At 46.3% G+C, this 16,145-nt stretch overlaps 2 protein-coding genes across 2 annotated transcripts in view; one reads left to right on the plus strand and one right to left on the minus strand.

The window, feature by feature from the left end:
• Nucleotides 1–293: 293 nt before the first annotated feature.
• CIAO2A (cytosolic iron-sulfur assembly component 2A) lies at nucleotides 294–4,200 on the minus strand. Its single transcript, XM_063142418.1, has 5 exons — nucleotides 3,955–4,200; nucleotides 3,606–3,770; nucleotides 2,160–2,209; nucleotides 1,626–1,671; nucleotides 294–767 (listed from the first exon to the last, which is right to left on the minus strand). Exons 1-5 carry the CDS (start codon nucleotides 4,103–4,105, stop codon nucleotides 670–672), a joined length of 510 nt encoding a protein of 169 aa, XP_062998488.1. The 5' UTR covers nucleotides 4,106–4,200; the 3' UTR covers nucleotides 294–669.
• A 1,553-nt stretch (nucleotides 4,201–5,753) lies between these two features.
• Nucleotides 5,754–16,145, plus strand: part of SPG11 (SPG11 vesicle trafficking associated, spatacsin) — a 41,486-nt gene continuing 31,094 nt past the window's right edge. Inside the window, exons 1-7 of the mRNA XM_063142744.1 lie at nucleotides 5,754–5,842; nucleotides 10,527–10,664; nucleotides 12,174–12,595; nucleotides 12,799–12,944; nucleotides 13,380–13,512; nucleotides 13,843–13,998; nucleotides 15,226–15,404. Of these exons, the coding sequence (XP_062998814.1) occupies nucleotides 10,630–10,664; nucleotides 12,174–12,595; nucleotides 12,799–12,944; nucleotides 13,380–13,512; nucleotides 13,843–13,998; nucleotides 15,226–15,404 (1,071 nt within the window). The 5' untranslated portion in view covers nucleotides 5,754–5,842; nucleotides 10,527–10,629. The remainder of the gene's footprint in view (nucleotides 5,843–10,526; nucleotides 10,665–12,173; nucleotides 12,596–12,798; nucleotides 12,945–13,379; nucleotides 13,513–13,842; nucleotides 13,999–15,225; nucleotides 15,405–16,145) is intronic.

The following is a 16,145-nucleotide window of genomic DNA, read 5'->3' on the forward strand; positions in this document are numbered from 1 at the left end:
AGCAGCAGCGTCTCTATTTTCGTTTCATTTCATTCTCACCTCCCAGTACAGAATGCATGTAAACCTGCCCATTTGAGGTTAACGCTTCCTGTGTTTCCTGCATCGAACTCGCATGGCCACCCCTCTGGATATTCAAACAGAATACAATCATTAGAGGTTGCAGCTGAAACACCGTATTTGCCCCTCGTTTTCAGAAGTGCCAGCTTCAGTGAATTATTCCTTATCGACTTTGGTTTATCTTTGTTTCTTTTAACCTATACGGAAGTTTTAATGATAATTAAGGACAACTCCAGTTTCAAGAACTCTGTATTTTATTCATCTTCCACACAGAAACTATTCAAATACACTCTACCACTTCAAAGTGGGAAAAATAATTCAAAATCAGATTTTTAAAATTACAATACATATTCATGGGAGGGCAACAGACTGGTTCAGAATTATTTTATAAAATCAATTTTCAATGAAGATTACTTTTCACATTCCTTTACCGGTTGATCTATACATTGTTCACTCCCTCTGTACTTAAATGCATTTTTATAAAATGTTTATTTAAAAATACGCAGGCGATACAAAGGTCCTTCCAGTATTAAATCCAAGGCCTCCATATTTTTACAAAGACTTTAATACAAATGTGCCAGATAAGTCCCGGGTCAATGGCTGTCACGGCAGCTAGTCTGGTTCCAGAACACACTGTTCCACAATCTCCCGCAAGTTAGGATTCTCCATGGCAGCTGCTACTCTCTCTTTGTCATTGATTTGCTTGTTAACTGTAACACAGTGGGGAAACAACCAAGAAGCCTTTTACTAATGGCCCATAGTAATGCATCAGAATATCCCAAAACACACTTAAGCTTGGGGGTGGGGTTTTTTAGCTGTGGCACAAGCCCGATTGAGATGAAAAATGATTACGTGTTCCACTGTGGTTAGCTTATATGCAGCACCACTTCCTATTTGATATTAGATGTCAGATCTTCACAGCCAGCCTGTCATACAGACTATTTAAATCAGGCTTAACTGGAAAACTGCCTTCCAAGTTTGGCTTGGAGGCTCCTGATTTTCAGGACATTCCCCAGCTGCATCAACATAGCCCCTTAAACCATAAAAACATGGCCAATTCTGAATTGTGGCTATGATTTTTACCTATGTTCCTTTCAGGTCCTTTGAACTTACACTAAATTTTGTTTTGTTTCTGTAAACAAGATCTTCAAATATTCTCCTCCAACATATACTTTCAAGACCATTTGGGCTTTTAAAAAATGTGTTTCCAGCGGTCTGAGATTAGAGATTATTTTGTTCAAGAGTGCTTTTAAAACTTGCATGTATCTAAATGTTGCCTTTTCAACACAAAAATGGAGAAGTAAATCTATTTACACATGACAGGCGACGAGTAATTTGTTTGTAGGCTAGTAGCTGTTGTGGACGTATCTGCTGCCTGATTTAATTTCACGGACCCCTCAGGGTGCCACAAATGACGAAGGACAGATATATACGAGCAGGTGGGCTCCTAAAGATTGAAACAGCTCAGCTTTGTCCCTAGCGTTGCCCAGTCCAGTGAAAATCAACCTGCTGCATTAATTGCACAAGAGGCTACTTTATTCTCAAACACGATCTCAAGACATACTTACTGTCCTCCTCAGTGGAATGCGCGCCCTCCGATATGTAGATTTCCAGCTAGATGAGACAGAAAATATTTGCTTAGAGATATTTTGTCCCTGCAGCACAGAAATGTATCTGTACAGCATACACACTCACTGCTGTTTAGACACCTGACTCCATTAGTTAAGTCTCAGAAGTGCTCACAATGTGAAGGATCTCCCCATTTCACCCTTCTCTAGAAGAAACCCACACACAATACCTAGGATAAGGAAGATGGCCCCTGCGATCTGGCCAACTCAAGGAGTGCAAATAAAAACGGCCTCCAACAGTGCCAATCTGGGTTCGACCTCTTTCAAGATCTCATTTTGTATGAACAGCAGCACATACCAACATCCGCTTACGTCCTCATCCTCCAACGCCCCTGCTCTTGTTTTTTTAAGATGACTTTGGGGAGAGGTGGAATGTGGTTTTGTGACTTGTGAAAGCGCTCTTAAGCATAGGGTTCCAAAGTTCAAGATACAGTGCATTTTTAGACATAAAGACAAAGCGCATGAAGGACGTACCTTGTGCTTAAAAGGTAAACATCTCTGAAGTTTGATCCTCAAACACAGCCCTAGATTTTTAGGAAAAATATCTCAGTTTTCTTTCCCCACACAACCCCTCGACTACCGTTCTTCCAAAACAGATGACAAGTGGTCAGGCAGCAAAATGCCTTGCCCAACCATTTGTGCCTCAGTTTCGTAAACACACGAGGAAGGACTGACTTTGGTTCTCGAAGTATTTCACTGCTGGCTTCTACCACCCCACCACCCCGGTTCCGTTTTCTTTATGCAAAGCAATTTGTCGTTTCTGAATTACGCAAAAGGCTCAGAAAGGAAGCGAGCTTTCAATAACCGTTTCCAAGAATGGCTAGAGAGCCTCCTGGCAAAAGCGGCCACCATCCTCCCTCGCCCTTCACAGGGCCCTCTGCCCTCCGTCGCCAGCTGTCACATACACATATGGGTTACAGAGCAGTGACCGGAACTGATACATATGCACAAATGTCATGGCAAAGAAGTGAAGGGAAACTGCACACAATTCAAGGCAGTGCAGCCGCAGAGGAGGAAACGGTGCACATCGCATTGCACAACAGTAACTCAGAGAGGAAAATTGTGCAAATCTTGTGGCAGGCAGGCAAAACAGAGTCCAAAAGTTACACAAATTCTAGGGCAGAGCAGGAAGACAGGCAAGAATTGTGCAAATTTCCCAGTAGCAGTCATTCACACTTGTGCAGACACACACACCCCAAAAAACCCCCACAAGGTGCGATGGCGCCTGGGCCGCTCTCTGGTGCCTTTTCTTCGCTGCTTTTAGGAGCACGGGGCGGAGGGCACGGAGAAGGGGTGAGGGAGGATGGCGGTGGCACTAGTGAGGCTGTGAGGAGAGGCAGGGGTCTTCACCACTCTTGCCACCTGGCTCCGCCACCGTTCTGACGATGCACCACGAAGCTCCCCTGCTAGGTTTGGACTTCCGGATAAGCCACCTGGAGGGAGTTCTCAGGGGGGCTCGCTCCCTCGCGAAGGAGAAGCCCTCCTGTCCTGCAGCAACCATGCCAGATGCGCACGGAATGACAACCCGCCACGGCTGCCAGGGTGGGTTTGTCCTGCCCTGCAAACCAGGCCTGTGTCTAATGGACCCCCCCCCCCCCGGTCCTCCAGCTTCTCTTCCAGGCTGTGCCACTCTCTACGGCCCCACCCAAGGGGGTCCCGGGGGGAGGCAGCGCAGCCTTGGAACCCTTCTCCATCGGAAGGGCTGTAGGATTTCACCGGCCAAAGCCAACGGGTGATGAGAAGCGGGGGGTGCCCTGCAGCCCCCACCCCACCCCCAGGCAGAAATGCTCCCCCCCTCTCCCCCCAGCGACCCCCCCACCCCGCGTGTTGCTATTCATTCCCCCTGACTAGGGAGACGATCCTGGGCCCCGAGAGCGACGTGGAGACCCCCCCCCCGACCCCTCGCCCCCAGCTCATTACCGATGAGCGTGGCCAAAGAGCAGTGGGGCACCGTGGGCGTGAACCGGAGGGTCACCAGCCACTCGTCCTGGCCCGTTTCCTGCACCTCCACGCAGCTCTCCGTGACCACGTCCAGCTCCTCCAGCGTGTTGGGCTTCTCCGGGTCGCGGATCGTCCGGATGAGATCTAGGCACAAGCGAGCCCAGCACGCGCGTCCACTCCGGCAGCCAGGGGCGAGCGGGGCCCCCACCACCACCACGGGGCCGCTTCCCTCGCCGCGGACCCGGCGCCTGCCGCCCTCCCGCCCTCTCCCTCTCCCTCCGCCGGCCCCGCCGCGAAGGCCCGCTCCGCCCGCCCGCCCGCCACTGACCGTACACCTCCAGCGCCCGGTCCTGCGCCATGGCGGCGGCGGCGGCGCCCGCGTCCTCACGGCCCGGGCCGCCTCCGCTGCTGCTGCTGCTGCTGCCGCCTCCGCCTCCGGCGCGAGTGAGCGCCCGCCACAGCAGCCCCAGCGACAGCATCGCCCCGCCGCCGAGGCGCCTCCATCGGCCGCGCCGCTCCTCAGGCGAGCTCCGCGGCGGCAGTGGATCCCGGGCCCGCGGCGGCCTTCGGCAGAACTACACTTCCCGCCGCCGCTGCCGCCGCCTTCTTCCGGCCAGGCACGCTGGGAGCTGTAGTCGCGAGCGAGCAGCGGCCCTCGCTTCCGGGTCGGCGCTGCGGATCCCGGGCCCGCCGGGTCTTGAGGCGGCGGCGGCGGCGGCGGCCTCGTCCTCCTCCTCGGGGCGAGCATGGCGGCGCTCCTGCGGGTGCTCCTGTCGCCGCTCCACGGCCCGCAGCCCGGCACCCTCCGGGCCAAGCTGGGCGAGTGCGGCGGGGGCCCAGCAGCTTTGGGGGTCGCCGCGGGGGCGGAGCTGCGCCTGACGGGGCTGGCCTCGGCCGGGCTTCCCAGAGGGCAGGGCGGGCCCAGCGGCATCCCGCTGCCGGGCGCCTGGCAAGAGTAAGTCAGCCTCGGGCGCGTCGGTGCGCAACACGCGTCGGCGGTCGCTCGTCTGAACCCGCCACGGGCACTCGCAGAGGGAGGAGCCGTTCGGACAACCCCCCCCCTCGCTCCCTCGCTCGAAGGGGCGCCGTCCGGCCCTTGTGCCAGTGGCCCCGGTGGCGAGTGAGCCGCTGGCATTTGCTTGTTGCTTTAGAGAAATGCGGAGCGAGGTGTTTCGGACAACGTCCGAACCATGAACCGGATTTGGGCATTGGCTTCCCAGGCTTCTCGGCTCATGGCTTGCGTGTGAGTTGCCCCGTTCAAGCTCTCCCTTCCTCGGGCCTTGTGGCCGTTGAGGCGGGCAGGCGGGCGGGCAGGCGGAGAGCCCCCTCACTCATCGTTTGGCTGCCCTCGTTTTCATTGGGCTCGATCCAGGTTTTGTCATGTTTAGAGTAGACCCATGAATTGAACGGGATGGGTAAATCTCTTATGCTTTTGGAACGGTAGCCAAGCATATTCCTTCTCAGTACATTTAAGCAATCTCAGTGTACTACTTAGAGTGATGTTTTATTCACTTTTGTAAATAATTCCCTTAATAAAGAACTTGGTTTTGTTAATTTTGTGAGGCTGCCTGTAGTAGCGTAGTCAATTCCATGGCTTTGCCAGAGGAACTGGGCTACTGAGTTTCTGTGCCGCAGTTAAAGGTTTTATAGGTGAGGTGGCATTCCTTCACTATGGTGTGTCATCTAGAATTTTGTTACAGGGGATTCCATAAACCCACGCGTCAACTTGATGGAAAGTAACATAGTGCGATAATCTGCGTGGGTTTTGTTCACCACATGGGCCGAAACACAAAACTTCCCCACCTGTGTTCCCTTTTAGGTGTATTTTACTCTTGTAAGCTGCCTTATGAAAGCAGTGTTTCCCTGAAAGGCAATCTAAAATCCTTTTGAATAATCGTGACTGATGTATGTCCGGTTGTTTTTAATGGGTCTGCTTTACGTATGACTTAAGTATGGATCCAACCTGTTGTCTTTAAAAGCCACAGTATGTTTAGAGAACAGTTGGTGATAAGGATTGCATTGTTGTCATAGCTTCACATGGGAGAGCGTGGATGATGAGGATCCGACGGTGGAGAGTCTCAAACTACTTGCTCTCAGCAAGACCCACGGCCTTTTCATATATGAAGTCATTCTAGAGCTTGGAAAATGCAACGTGACGCTCTTACAGACCTGCAGTGAAGATAGACTGAAGAAACTAATTTTATCTAAAAATATTAGTGAGTATCCTTCTGCGGTGATTGGTAGAATAAATGTTTTACAGGTACTGCTTGTGTGTAGTCTTCTTTGTATGTAGTAATTTTTTTACTCTATCCTGGGGGACAGGATGAATTGTAACTAAGTGTAAGCAAGTATTATTCTAAAATGCTGGTGGGACTCTTTCAAACATTGAATGCGGTCAGATAGGACTGGCCCTGGCTTATGCCACTTGTAGGATAGGCGGTTAATTAGGACTGTGTCCTTGTCCCGCCCCCTTCTTTCTCTGCATACTTTGTTGCTCCATTTGAAAATATGCTAAGATTCCTTTTGTCCTAATTATGCAGGTTTATCTTCAGTCTCCTCTTTGAGGGTGCTGTCATTTAGAAATGGCAGGGCTTTGTTGTTGCTCAACGATTTTATTGTTGTGCACCTTACTTTTCCTGGAGGAGAACTGGAGGCAGAATTGCTGGAGGACTGCTTTCTTCTTGACCTGTCGCTGCAGGATTTGGAAAGGATAGTAGATGTTACCTTTTGTAGAGGCATTCTCTTCCTGTTAAGCGAGTCTGGATGGATATGTATCCTTTATGTCATGAGTTGGGAACGGGGCCTATGCATATGACCCAGCAATTTCTCCTACAGAGCCCCACCACATTCCATTGACTTGCTGCTATTTACTGTGCCCCAGAGCAGTGGGGCCCACTTGATGCCCTGCTGCTCCTGCAAGAAGTCCTGCATTTACCACAGTGTTCCTGGAAAAGCAGCTCTGCTCAGTGGCTCTGCCCATCTCCCCTTTCTGCTGTGCAGTGCTACATTCGGATGCTTTTTAAAAGTCAAGTGGGGGAGAGGAGATTGAAGACAGGAGGGAGGTTTGCTTTTCGTACAGATGCAAATTCCTTTTCTGGTGGTGGTGGTGGTGGGTTACTGTGCATTGGCATCTGCTGGTCTGAAAGCGGCAAAGGGCTTTTGCTTGTGTTGGAGGAGAGATGGGTGGAGGGCCTGGTTCAGTTTCAGAGAAGCTGATTCCTTGCAAGGTCCTTCTTGTTGCTGTTGCTTCTCTTCCTATGGAGAAAGAACTCCAAACAGAAGCCTGCTACCAACAAATTCCCTTCCATATGTCAAAATCCAGCAGACAGCACCCATTCCATTGTCTAGATTTTCCCCTTTCCCCCCTCCTGTCCCATTTGCTTCTGCCTCTTCTTGGGTGTGATATGAAACTGAGCAACTCCCCCTCCCATAATTTAATTCACTTTTTAAGAATGTCTTTTTTTAAAATGCTGCTGTAGTATTTCACAAACATTTCCCCTCTCTTTCACACTCTCACTCAGCTAAAGCGTCTCTTTCTCATCTTCATATTCTTTAAATATTTTGACAAGGGAGGTGGGCGTTGTTAATGCCAAGAAGTAAATCATGTTTATTCGAGAAAGCACCCAGTGAAACCACAGAAACGTGGAAAACCAAATGCCAGTCTGAATAAAATGGATGTCCCAGCAGTGAGCAGAGCCTCATATGTAAACAAAGCATCTTCCATCCCAGGTAGCTCTTTAGGAGCAGCTGTGGAAACTAAGTGTACCTTTTCATCCAGCTGCTCCTATCTAACGAATAGGTTCTTAAGCAGATAACTGGAAGTATGTGAAGGACAGGGAAGAATGTGGGTGGTCTAAATAGTGAGGCAGGAGATTGTGCATGCAGGTGTTAGTGTGGGGGAGAGAATCCAGAGGAACAGGCATCCAATAGAAGCAATCTGTCTCCAAAGAGCATGGGAAGACAAGTCGAATTTGGAGTGTTGTAAAAAGTACTTTTAAAGGCTGTGAACCTAAGCGTACTTCCTTAAGTGTAAATTCTATTGAAATCCTGTCTTGCTTCCAAGTAAATATGCTTAAGTTGGGTACCATCAGTATGCTGATGATACTCAGCTCTACTTCTCCTTGTTGTTGGAGTCAGCTGGGGCTGTGAAGGTGTTGGACCAGTGCCTGGAGGCTGTAATGGGCTGGATGAGGGCCAATAAACTGAAGCTGAATCCTGATAAGACTGAAGCTCTGTGGTTTGGTGGTTCCCGAGTCTGGGAATTGGGTAAGCGACCTGTTCTGGATGAGGTGGCATTCCCTCTGAAGGAACAGGTACATAGCTTGGGAGTACTCCTAGATCCATCATTGTCACTAGAGGCCCAGGTGGACTCTGTGGTACAGAGTACTTGGGGACAGCTTCGGCTGATCCGCCAGCTAAGGCCTTTCCTGGACAGGGACAACCTAGCCACAGTAGTGCATGCACTGGTAACTTCCCGCTTAGACTACTGCAATGCACTCTACGTGGGGCTGCCCTTGAAGACGACTCGGAAGTTGCAGCTAGTGCAAAATGCAGCAGCTAGACTGCTGGCAGGTACATCTTGCAGAGACCACATAACACTGGTTTTAAAGGAATTGCACTGGCTGCCTATATGCTTCCTGTCGGAATTCAAGGTATTGGTAATGACATTTAAAGCCCTAAACGGGTTGGGACCTCGATATTTGAGGGAGCGCCTCTCCTTATGTATGCCTGCCGAGACTTGAGATCTGTTGGAGAAGCCCTTCTCCGCATCCCACCAACACAACAGATATGCTATGATGGGACAAGGGAGAGGGCTTTCTCTGTTGTGGCACCCCGACTACGGAATCCCCTCCCCTTGGAGGCTCAATTGAAGTCAACACTGACGCCAAGTAAAAGCATGGCTTTTAACAAAGCCTTTAATGGTCAAATTCACTAAGATGGCACATTGGCAGGATCTACACTACTGCTTTAAAAGGCTTTATAACAGTTTTGACAACTGTTGGGGCCCAGGACACATGCCATATACAGTTGTCAAAACTCTTATAAAGCCTTTTAAAGCAGTAGTGTAGATCCGGCCATTGTTTTAATTGTTTTTACTGCTTTTAAATTATATATTGTTTTAACTTGGTTCATGTTTTAATTTGTTTTTAGCTGTGTATATTTATTGTTTTATACTGTATGCTTTTATCTGTATGCCGCCCTGAGATCTTAATGATATAGGGCGGGATACAAATGTTTTAAATAAATAAAGTTACAACCCTCACCACACTTGGCCATTTAGCATAGTATAAAGCTTGCTTCTAAGCAAACATGCATAGGATTGTGCTGTTAGGATGGCATGTTTTTCCTTGTTGTGTGTGCCTATTATGTAGCTGGGCCAGTTTACTTTCTTTGACATTGCTGCAAAGATATTTTTGATGCTACAGATGGTGCATATCTGGCCCATGTTAATGTCTCCCTCTATCAAGCAGAGGGGCAGGAAGAGAAGAACCTGGACATCCTGTCTCCCATGACACTGTTAAATGTTTCACATGATCTCAGTGTTGCTGTGATTGCCAACAGCTCCAATTGTGTTGCAGCTATTGATCTCCATGTATACTTCAAGTAGGTTGATTGAAATGTTTGAAAACAGGGGCAGGGAAACTTTGGTCCATCTGAGAAACTCTGGAGGCCTGGATTAGAACCCAGGGGCTCAGGTTCTGCACTTCTGGTTTAGGGCTTTAAAGGTTACAATCAATACCTTGAATTGAGCTAGGAAAGCAATTGGCAACCAGTGCAGGCCTTTCAGGACAGGTGCAATATGGTCCCAATACCAACTTTTGGACGCTCTTCAAGGGTAGCCCCACATAGAACCCATTTCAAAAATGCAGTGTAACCAAGACATGGATAACTTGCTGAGCCAGACAAACCTGGGAGAGATCACAGCTGGTATAGCAAGCGTAATTGTGCAAACATACTCCTGGCCACCGCTGCTTCCTGCAGATCCAGGGACGGCTTAAGATCAAGGAGCACTCGCAAACTACCATCTTCCTCTAGGGGAATCCCAACCCCTTCCAGAATAGGTTCAGTCCTAATTCTCAAGCCAGGCTTTCTCCTAATCGTCAACACTTCCCTCTTCTCTGGATTTAACTTCAACTTGAGTTATGCCATAGTCTGAATGCTATTTATTTTTCATACTATGGGCGCAAGGGCTGATAAAGTAGATCCAGCCAAGCTCACACACATCCTGGTCATAGTCACATTGGACTACTGCAATGCACTCTATATAGGGCTCCCCATGAAAAGTGTTCAAAATTGTGGTTGGTGTGAAATGCAGAGGGCTAGAATGGTATCTGGGGCTCACCTTACAGATGTAAAATTCTTATTTTTGTTCAATCTGCACTGGACACTAGTTTGTTCCTAGACTCAATTGAAGATGATGGTTCTCACTTATGAAAGCTATAAACAATTTGGTGGCAGGATGTTTGAAGGACTGACTCCTCCCACATGTACCTAACTTCTCACGGCATTCATCATCTGAGGCCTTCCTCCATGTCCCGTTGCTTTCAGAGGTATGATTGGCAGGGATGTGGGGCAAGGTCTTTTTGGTTGTGGTACGTAGGGTATGCTGCTCCCTCTCTAGAGATGTTTGGTTGGTTCCATCTCTTGTAGGCTTAGGGAAATTGTAAAATTTCTATTTTGCCAGCCATTTGTGGTTTGAATCTCTTTCTGCTGATTGAGTTATTTTTAATGAGTGTTTAATGTTCTCTGAGTTCTTTTCATTATATTTTATTATGTATTTATATTTGAATATTTTTATGGATGTAATTCACCTATGGCAACCTTTGAGGATTGAAAGGTGGGATAGAAATCTTATTTATAAATAAATAAATAAATAAATAAATATCACTTTGCCTACAGAGACTATCCTGACCACTTACTTTGCAAGAGGAACTTTGACAACCTTCCCATAGAACAATTGGAGGGGACAGATGAAGATGAACTCAAAAATTCAGATTACAGTATGAAATTTATGCAACATGCATTTCGGACAGAAAGGTACGTTTACAGATCTGCTGTTGTGCCTTGTCAGTGACAATGGAGGAGCTGGATGTGTTTGTTCAAGCCTGCTTGTAGATGGGGGATATTTTATCTGATTTGACCCAAGCTGTTACTTGTAATGTTGCAGGTAAAATAGCTTTAGAAGATTGGGGTGAAAGAGTATAAATGTCTGCGTGTGCTTAGCTTCCCAACGTAAGGACAGGATGACAGAGGCATAGATTCTGTGACTTAGCTTTATTCAAAGGTGAATCAGGTGACCCAGATCACTCTTCAGAACTCACGGCACTTAATCTTAGAAGTTACAAATCAGTTAAATTGAGAGCTAACAGCCCATGGCTTAAATTAAGGAGACAGCTAGAAGGAAGTCCATAGTCAGAGACTGAGTTCATGGCAAACATAAATCCATGGTCTGAGGAAACCAGAGTATATTTCACAACAGGTTTTAACAGTGCAGGGTTATGCAGATGAAGTTCTGGAATGGAGAACAAGTCCTGGGGAGAGTGTGGCTGAGTTCGGACAACACGCTAATCAATAGTTGGCTTCCATTTTGTTCTTATTACCACCCCCACCCCACCCCGTTGATTAGTGTGTTGTCTGAACTCAGCCTGTGTTTTGTTAGTCCAGGCAGAAGGCATAACAGGCAGCAAGAGACAGAGCAACTGGGTAGCCAGACAAGAGTTCCAAAGTCCTTGCATAGCATTAGTTGCCAGTTCAGAGTTTTCTGATTACAAGATTCTCTGGAAGCACGAACAGACCAGGCAGAAAAGGGAAACCATCTTTGATGAAGGAGGAGAATTCTAGGCAATGAAAGACATTGGGACCAGCAAGCCTCTCTCAGGTGTAGATCAGCTTATAAGTAGGTGTGTGGCTGCTAAGCTCATTAGTAATTACTGTGTTCTGACAACTGCATCAGACTCATAGACAGTACGTTAAAGCTGGGTGTCTCTTCTATGCCCACTTGGGTTGGTGCTGCCAGCTGAAATACACCCCAAAACAACTCGCCTCCTCTTGTGCTCAGTTCCCATGAAAGATTTCCTAGGTCATAATGCAGAAATAAGCTCAAGGCCAAAAATGCAGGTGTCCGAAAAGGTGTACTGACTCTTTTGGATTTTATCCCTCTTTTCGCCTGTAAATAGCTGAGAAGTTCAGCAGTGATACATGCTCCTGGCAGCCACCGTACTGAATTCTACAGTATGCTTCTTAAAATCGGAATCCAACTTGATTCAGAGGCAACAAGGCCCACTAGCCAGGGCAAAATCCTAACAATAAGTTTAGATTCGTGGCCTCTTTTCTTAACAGAGACACAAGTGTGTCTAGATACTTTCATTGAGGAAACTCCCAGGACTATTTTGATAACACGTTACTATTGATACTAGTTCAGTATGTGTATCTTTGTGTTAATGAATCCCTCTTAGGTCAAGTAATGCAATTTTTTACCTTTCATTTTGAGAGACAATCACAGCCTTGTTTATTGAAATGTTGGCATGGTTTTTCTCCTTTTCCCAGATCCTGGAAGGCACATTTGTCTTCTTTGTATGATACAACAAAAAGCAGTTTGGTAGCTGATATTTTTTCGCCGTGGTACCAGTGTCTTCTGCACCTAAAACACCATGAAGCTTCTGAGATCTCACTTCTTCAAGGTCCTCCGTATGTCCTTTCAAACTCAAGAGGGAACAATCATAAAAGCATGACTATAAGAGACAGACAATGGAAGAACATACATTTAGGAGACCAAAAAGATTGTGTCAGGCTTGAGTGTAAATCTGTGACAGCCTTTAGTGCATTATTCACCATCTCAAGTGAGAGTGAAGGACTGACCCTTGTTCTGTGGGATCTGGAGACTCAAGTCATCATGCGCTCTTGTGTGGGCAAGAACTCATTTTTTGTGGAATGTAGCAGAGAGGAGCAATTATGTCTCATCTTTTCAGGTGAGCATCTTTGCTTGTCATTAAAAAACACAGTCTGCCTTCTAGAAACCTTGCAAGGCTGAAGAATGCATTGTCTAGAAGTATTAGCATCAGTGAAAATGATTCAAGAAAGTTGTATCCAGCTTCATAAAGCACTATGTATGTTGACAATGTACGATGTGATATGATATATGAATAACCTCTTTCTTTCTGGTAACCCTTAGAGCCTGGTCTCTCCTTGTTTCTGTTTGGCATGACTCAACAGGAATTCTTGAATCGACTTATAATCCACGGAAGTGCTGGCTCCGTAGATTCCCTTTGCCGGCTCAATGAATGGGGAAGGTGCTCTATTCCTGTACATGCCTTGGAGGTAAAGAAACAAATCTGGGCTTTGAGATTCAGTGCATCCCACACCTCTGGAATTGGTAGTGGTGGGACCTTTAATTTACTAGAGACTCTTTCTTGACTGCCTGAAATGTTTCACTAGAGCTTACCTAACCTGCAGAGAATTGGCTGTCTTATGCCAGGTTCTAGAACTAGGGGCTGTTTATTTGCGTTCTTAAGTGGCTGCTGTTTTTTGCAGCATGTTCTTCTTGTCTCATTGTTTAACTGCCCCTAGAGATTGGTGGGTAGTTTCTATCCAATAGGAAATAACTTTTTCAGCCCTGCCTTCCTGGTTCTAAACACCGGCCCTAGCTGATCTAGAAATGCATTTCCATTCACAGAAAGAACAGAAGTTCACCAAGTGCAAACTTTATTTCTATTTGAAGGTGCATTTTTAACAGTAACTTTGTTTTTTATTTAGGCTGGTTTAGAAAACCGTCAGTTAGACACTGTGGATTTTTTTTTAAAGAACAAGGAGAATCTCTTCAGTGACTTCTCAACTTGCTCCTTGGAAGATAATTCTGCAAGAGAAATGTCCAATTTTTACTTGAAGAGTAAGTAAAACTATGTGAATCTTCATATGTACATTGCTCTATCAGACTTTTGCAAAACATAGCGAATGTGGAAGAAGTGTGATGTGGGTGTAATTCGCTTGGAGTTAACGCTGCCCAAACCACATTGTCCAAGAGCACAGAGACTGTTCCAGTGTAGTGTACTGAGGACAGAAACAAAAATATGCACTGTGTTTTCAAAGCACATAATGGGGTAAATTATATAAACTTGACACCTTATTGAAGATGGAGGCAATTTTTGTTTGTGTTCTGAAAATCTATTTTTTAAAGGAGTTTCCCCGTTTTTCTCTGCTTTTACATTTTCTCTTACAGGTGTGGAAGAGTTGAGGCCAGCCTTGGATTTGCTTTGCACGGCAATCCGAGAAAATGATTTGGAAGCACAGAGCAAGCATTTCTCTGAGCAGCTGTTGAACCTCACTTTGTCTTTCCTTAACAAACAGCTCCGTGATATTTTTATCCATCGAGAAGGTAGAGTTGGTTGTGTGTTTATTTCCTGAGTTAGCGTGCTCTATACGCGTCTTGTAATGAACAATGAAACCGTCCTGGTTTTTTAATTGATCTTTCATTTGCAAGCTGTGTGCTCCTTCATAGATTTAGGAGCGCGGTACTTTAAATGATCAGCGTGCAAGGCTCACCCCAACAAACAGCGTGATGCTAAAATCCTATGCAGACTTACTTGGAAGTAAGCCCTCTTGGATTCCATGCGATATGCTTTTGAGTAAACATGTAGGATCACATTCACTGTATGGGCTGTAAAGCTGTGATTCTCAAAACAGTTAAGCCAGTATTTCTGGTCTTCAGCCAACTGAATCACTTCATCATCAGGGGCAACTGCACCACTACTGAGGCATGATGATGATAATGGTTCTGCCTTTCTCCCAGTACTGGGACTTAAGGCAGTTTACAAGATTAAAACACGTACAATTAAAACATATAATTTTACAAAAGTTAAAATAGAATTAAAACCTGCAGTAAAATTAAAAACATGTTAAATTTTTAACAGATTAAAAAGAGAGGGGGGAATCCAATACATTAACAACTAACTAGAGTAGTTCCAAAAGCCTGCCGAAACAAAAAAGTGTTTTCCTGCCTCTGAAAGCGTAGCACAGAGGGAGCCAGCCTGGCCTCCCAGGGAAGGGAGTTCCAGAGCCTTGGAGCAGCCACCAAGAAGGCCCTCTCCCGCTTACCCATCAGGCGTGCCTGGGATGTTGGTGGGACTGAGAGAAAGGCCTCCCCAGAAGATCTTCAAGCACGGGCGGGCTCATATGGGAGAATGTGGTCTTTCAGATAACCTGGACCCTAGTCGTATAGTCCTGTCGAGGCTATGGGCTTTTGCACTTCCTATTGTATTGTGCTTCATTATTGGTCACCTTTCTCCAGGGGGCTCAGAATGGCATAAATGATTTCCCTCTCCCCATTTTATCTTCACAGTCTTGTGAGGTAGGCTAGGTTGAGCGATGGTGATTGCCTACGATTTTATGGGGATCTGAACCCTAGTCTCCACGGTCCAACTCTGCTCCTATGGCACACTGACTGCTCCCATTGCTGGTTGCAATGTCCTGTTAGTGGAAACAAAACGGAGGGGTGTCTTTGGACCTATTAATATGGGCAGAGCTGCTCTTAGTCTTGCCAGTCACACAAGGAGATGCTTTCAGCCATCTTTTCAGTTAAATGTCTTCCTGATATTGTTCACAGAACTGGATGAAAATTTGGACACATGTGTTGAGATTTTAACCAGCTACATCACTAAACTTAGGACATTTATGATAAAGTTCCCTTGCAAGCGTTCCAGTGTCGTAAGCGTACCTTGTGATCTCGAAGAAGACGTGCCCCAAATTGAACAAAGTCAGATGTGGGAAACGTTCGATATAGAGGTAACCAGACCATCAGTTTCAACTCCTGAGATTGTAGTTGAGCAAATAGCATCAACTTCTAAACAATGTCATTATACAATCACATACATGCGCCTTGAACTGGATCTACATTTAGGACACAATCCAGCCAAAGATAAGCATTTGTAAGTCCCATTGATTTCAGTATCTAAGCGCATACCTTAACTCTCCCATTTAAATCAACAGTGGACAGCAGAATGAAGTATCAACTTGCAACAGCTGTCAAAAAATAAAATTCCATGTTAGGGACTGCAATAAACTGATAGTATTGTAATGCCCATATGCAAATTTATGATGTGGACACATTTGGAACACTGTGTACAGTTTTGGTTTCCCCATCTCATAAAAGGATATTACAGTGCTGGAAAAGGTGAAGAAGGGGGCCGCCAGAATGATTGGTTGGAACACCTTCTTTACATGGAGAGGAAGTGGACAGAGAATTTTTCCTCTTGTCTCATAAAACTAGAAATTGGGATCATCCAGTTAAAACTGATGGGCAAGAAATTCAGGGCAGGCAAAAGAAAGCACTTCTTCCCGTAATGTCACTGCCACAGAATGCATTGATAGCCACTACCTTTAAAAGGGGGATTGTACACATTTAGGTAGAATAGGTATTTCCATGGCTCTTAAAGCAGAACCCTATGGACTGTGTCTTTGCCACTTGGAACCCCGAAATGTCCTGGTTTCCTTTGCCCTGCTGGGCTGAAGCCAGCAGGGTGGGAG

Source organism: Elgaria multicarinata, chromosome 16 (assembly GCF_023053635.1).
Source record: "Elgaria multicarinata webbii isolate HBS135686 ecotype San Diego chromosome 16, rElgMul1.1.pri, whole genome shotgun sequence".
Classification (NCBI taxonomy): Eukaryota; Metazoa; Chordata; class Lepidosauria; order Squamata; family Anguidae; genus Elgaria; species Elgaria multicarinata.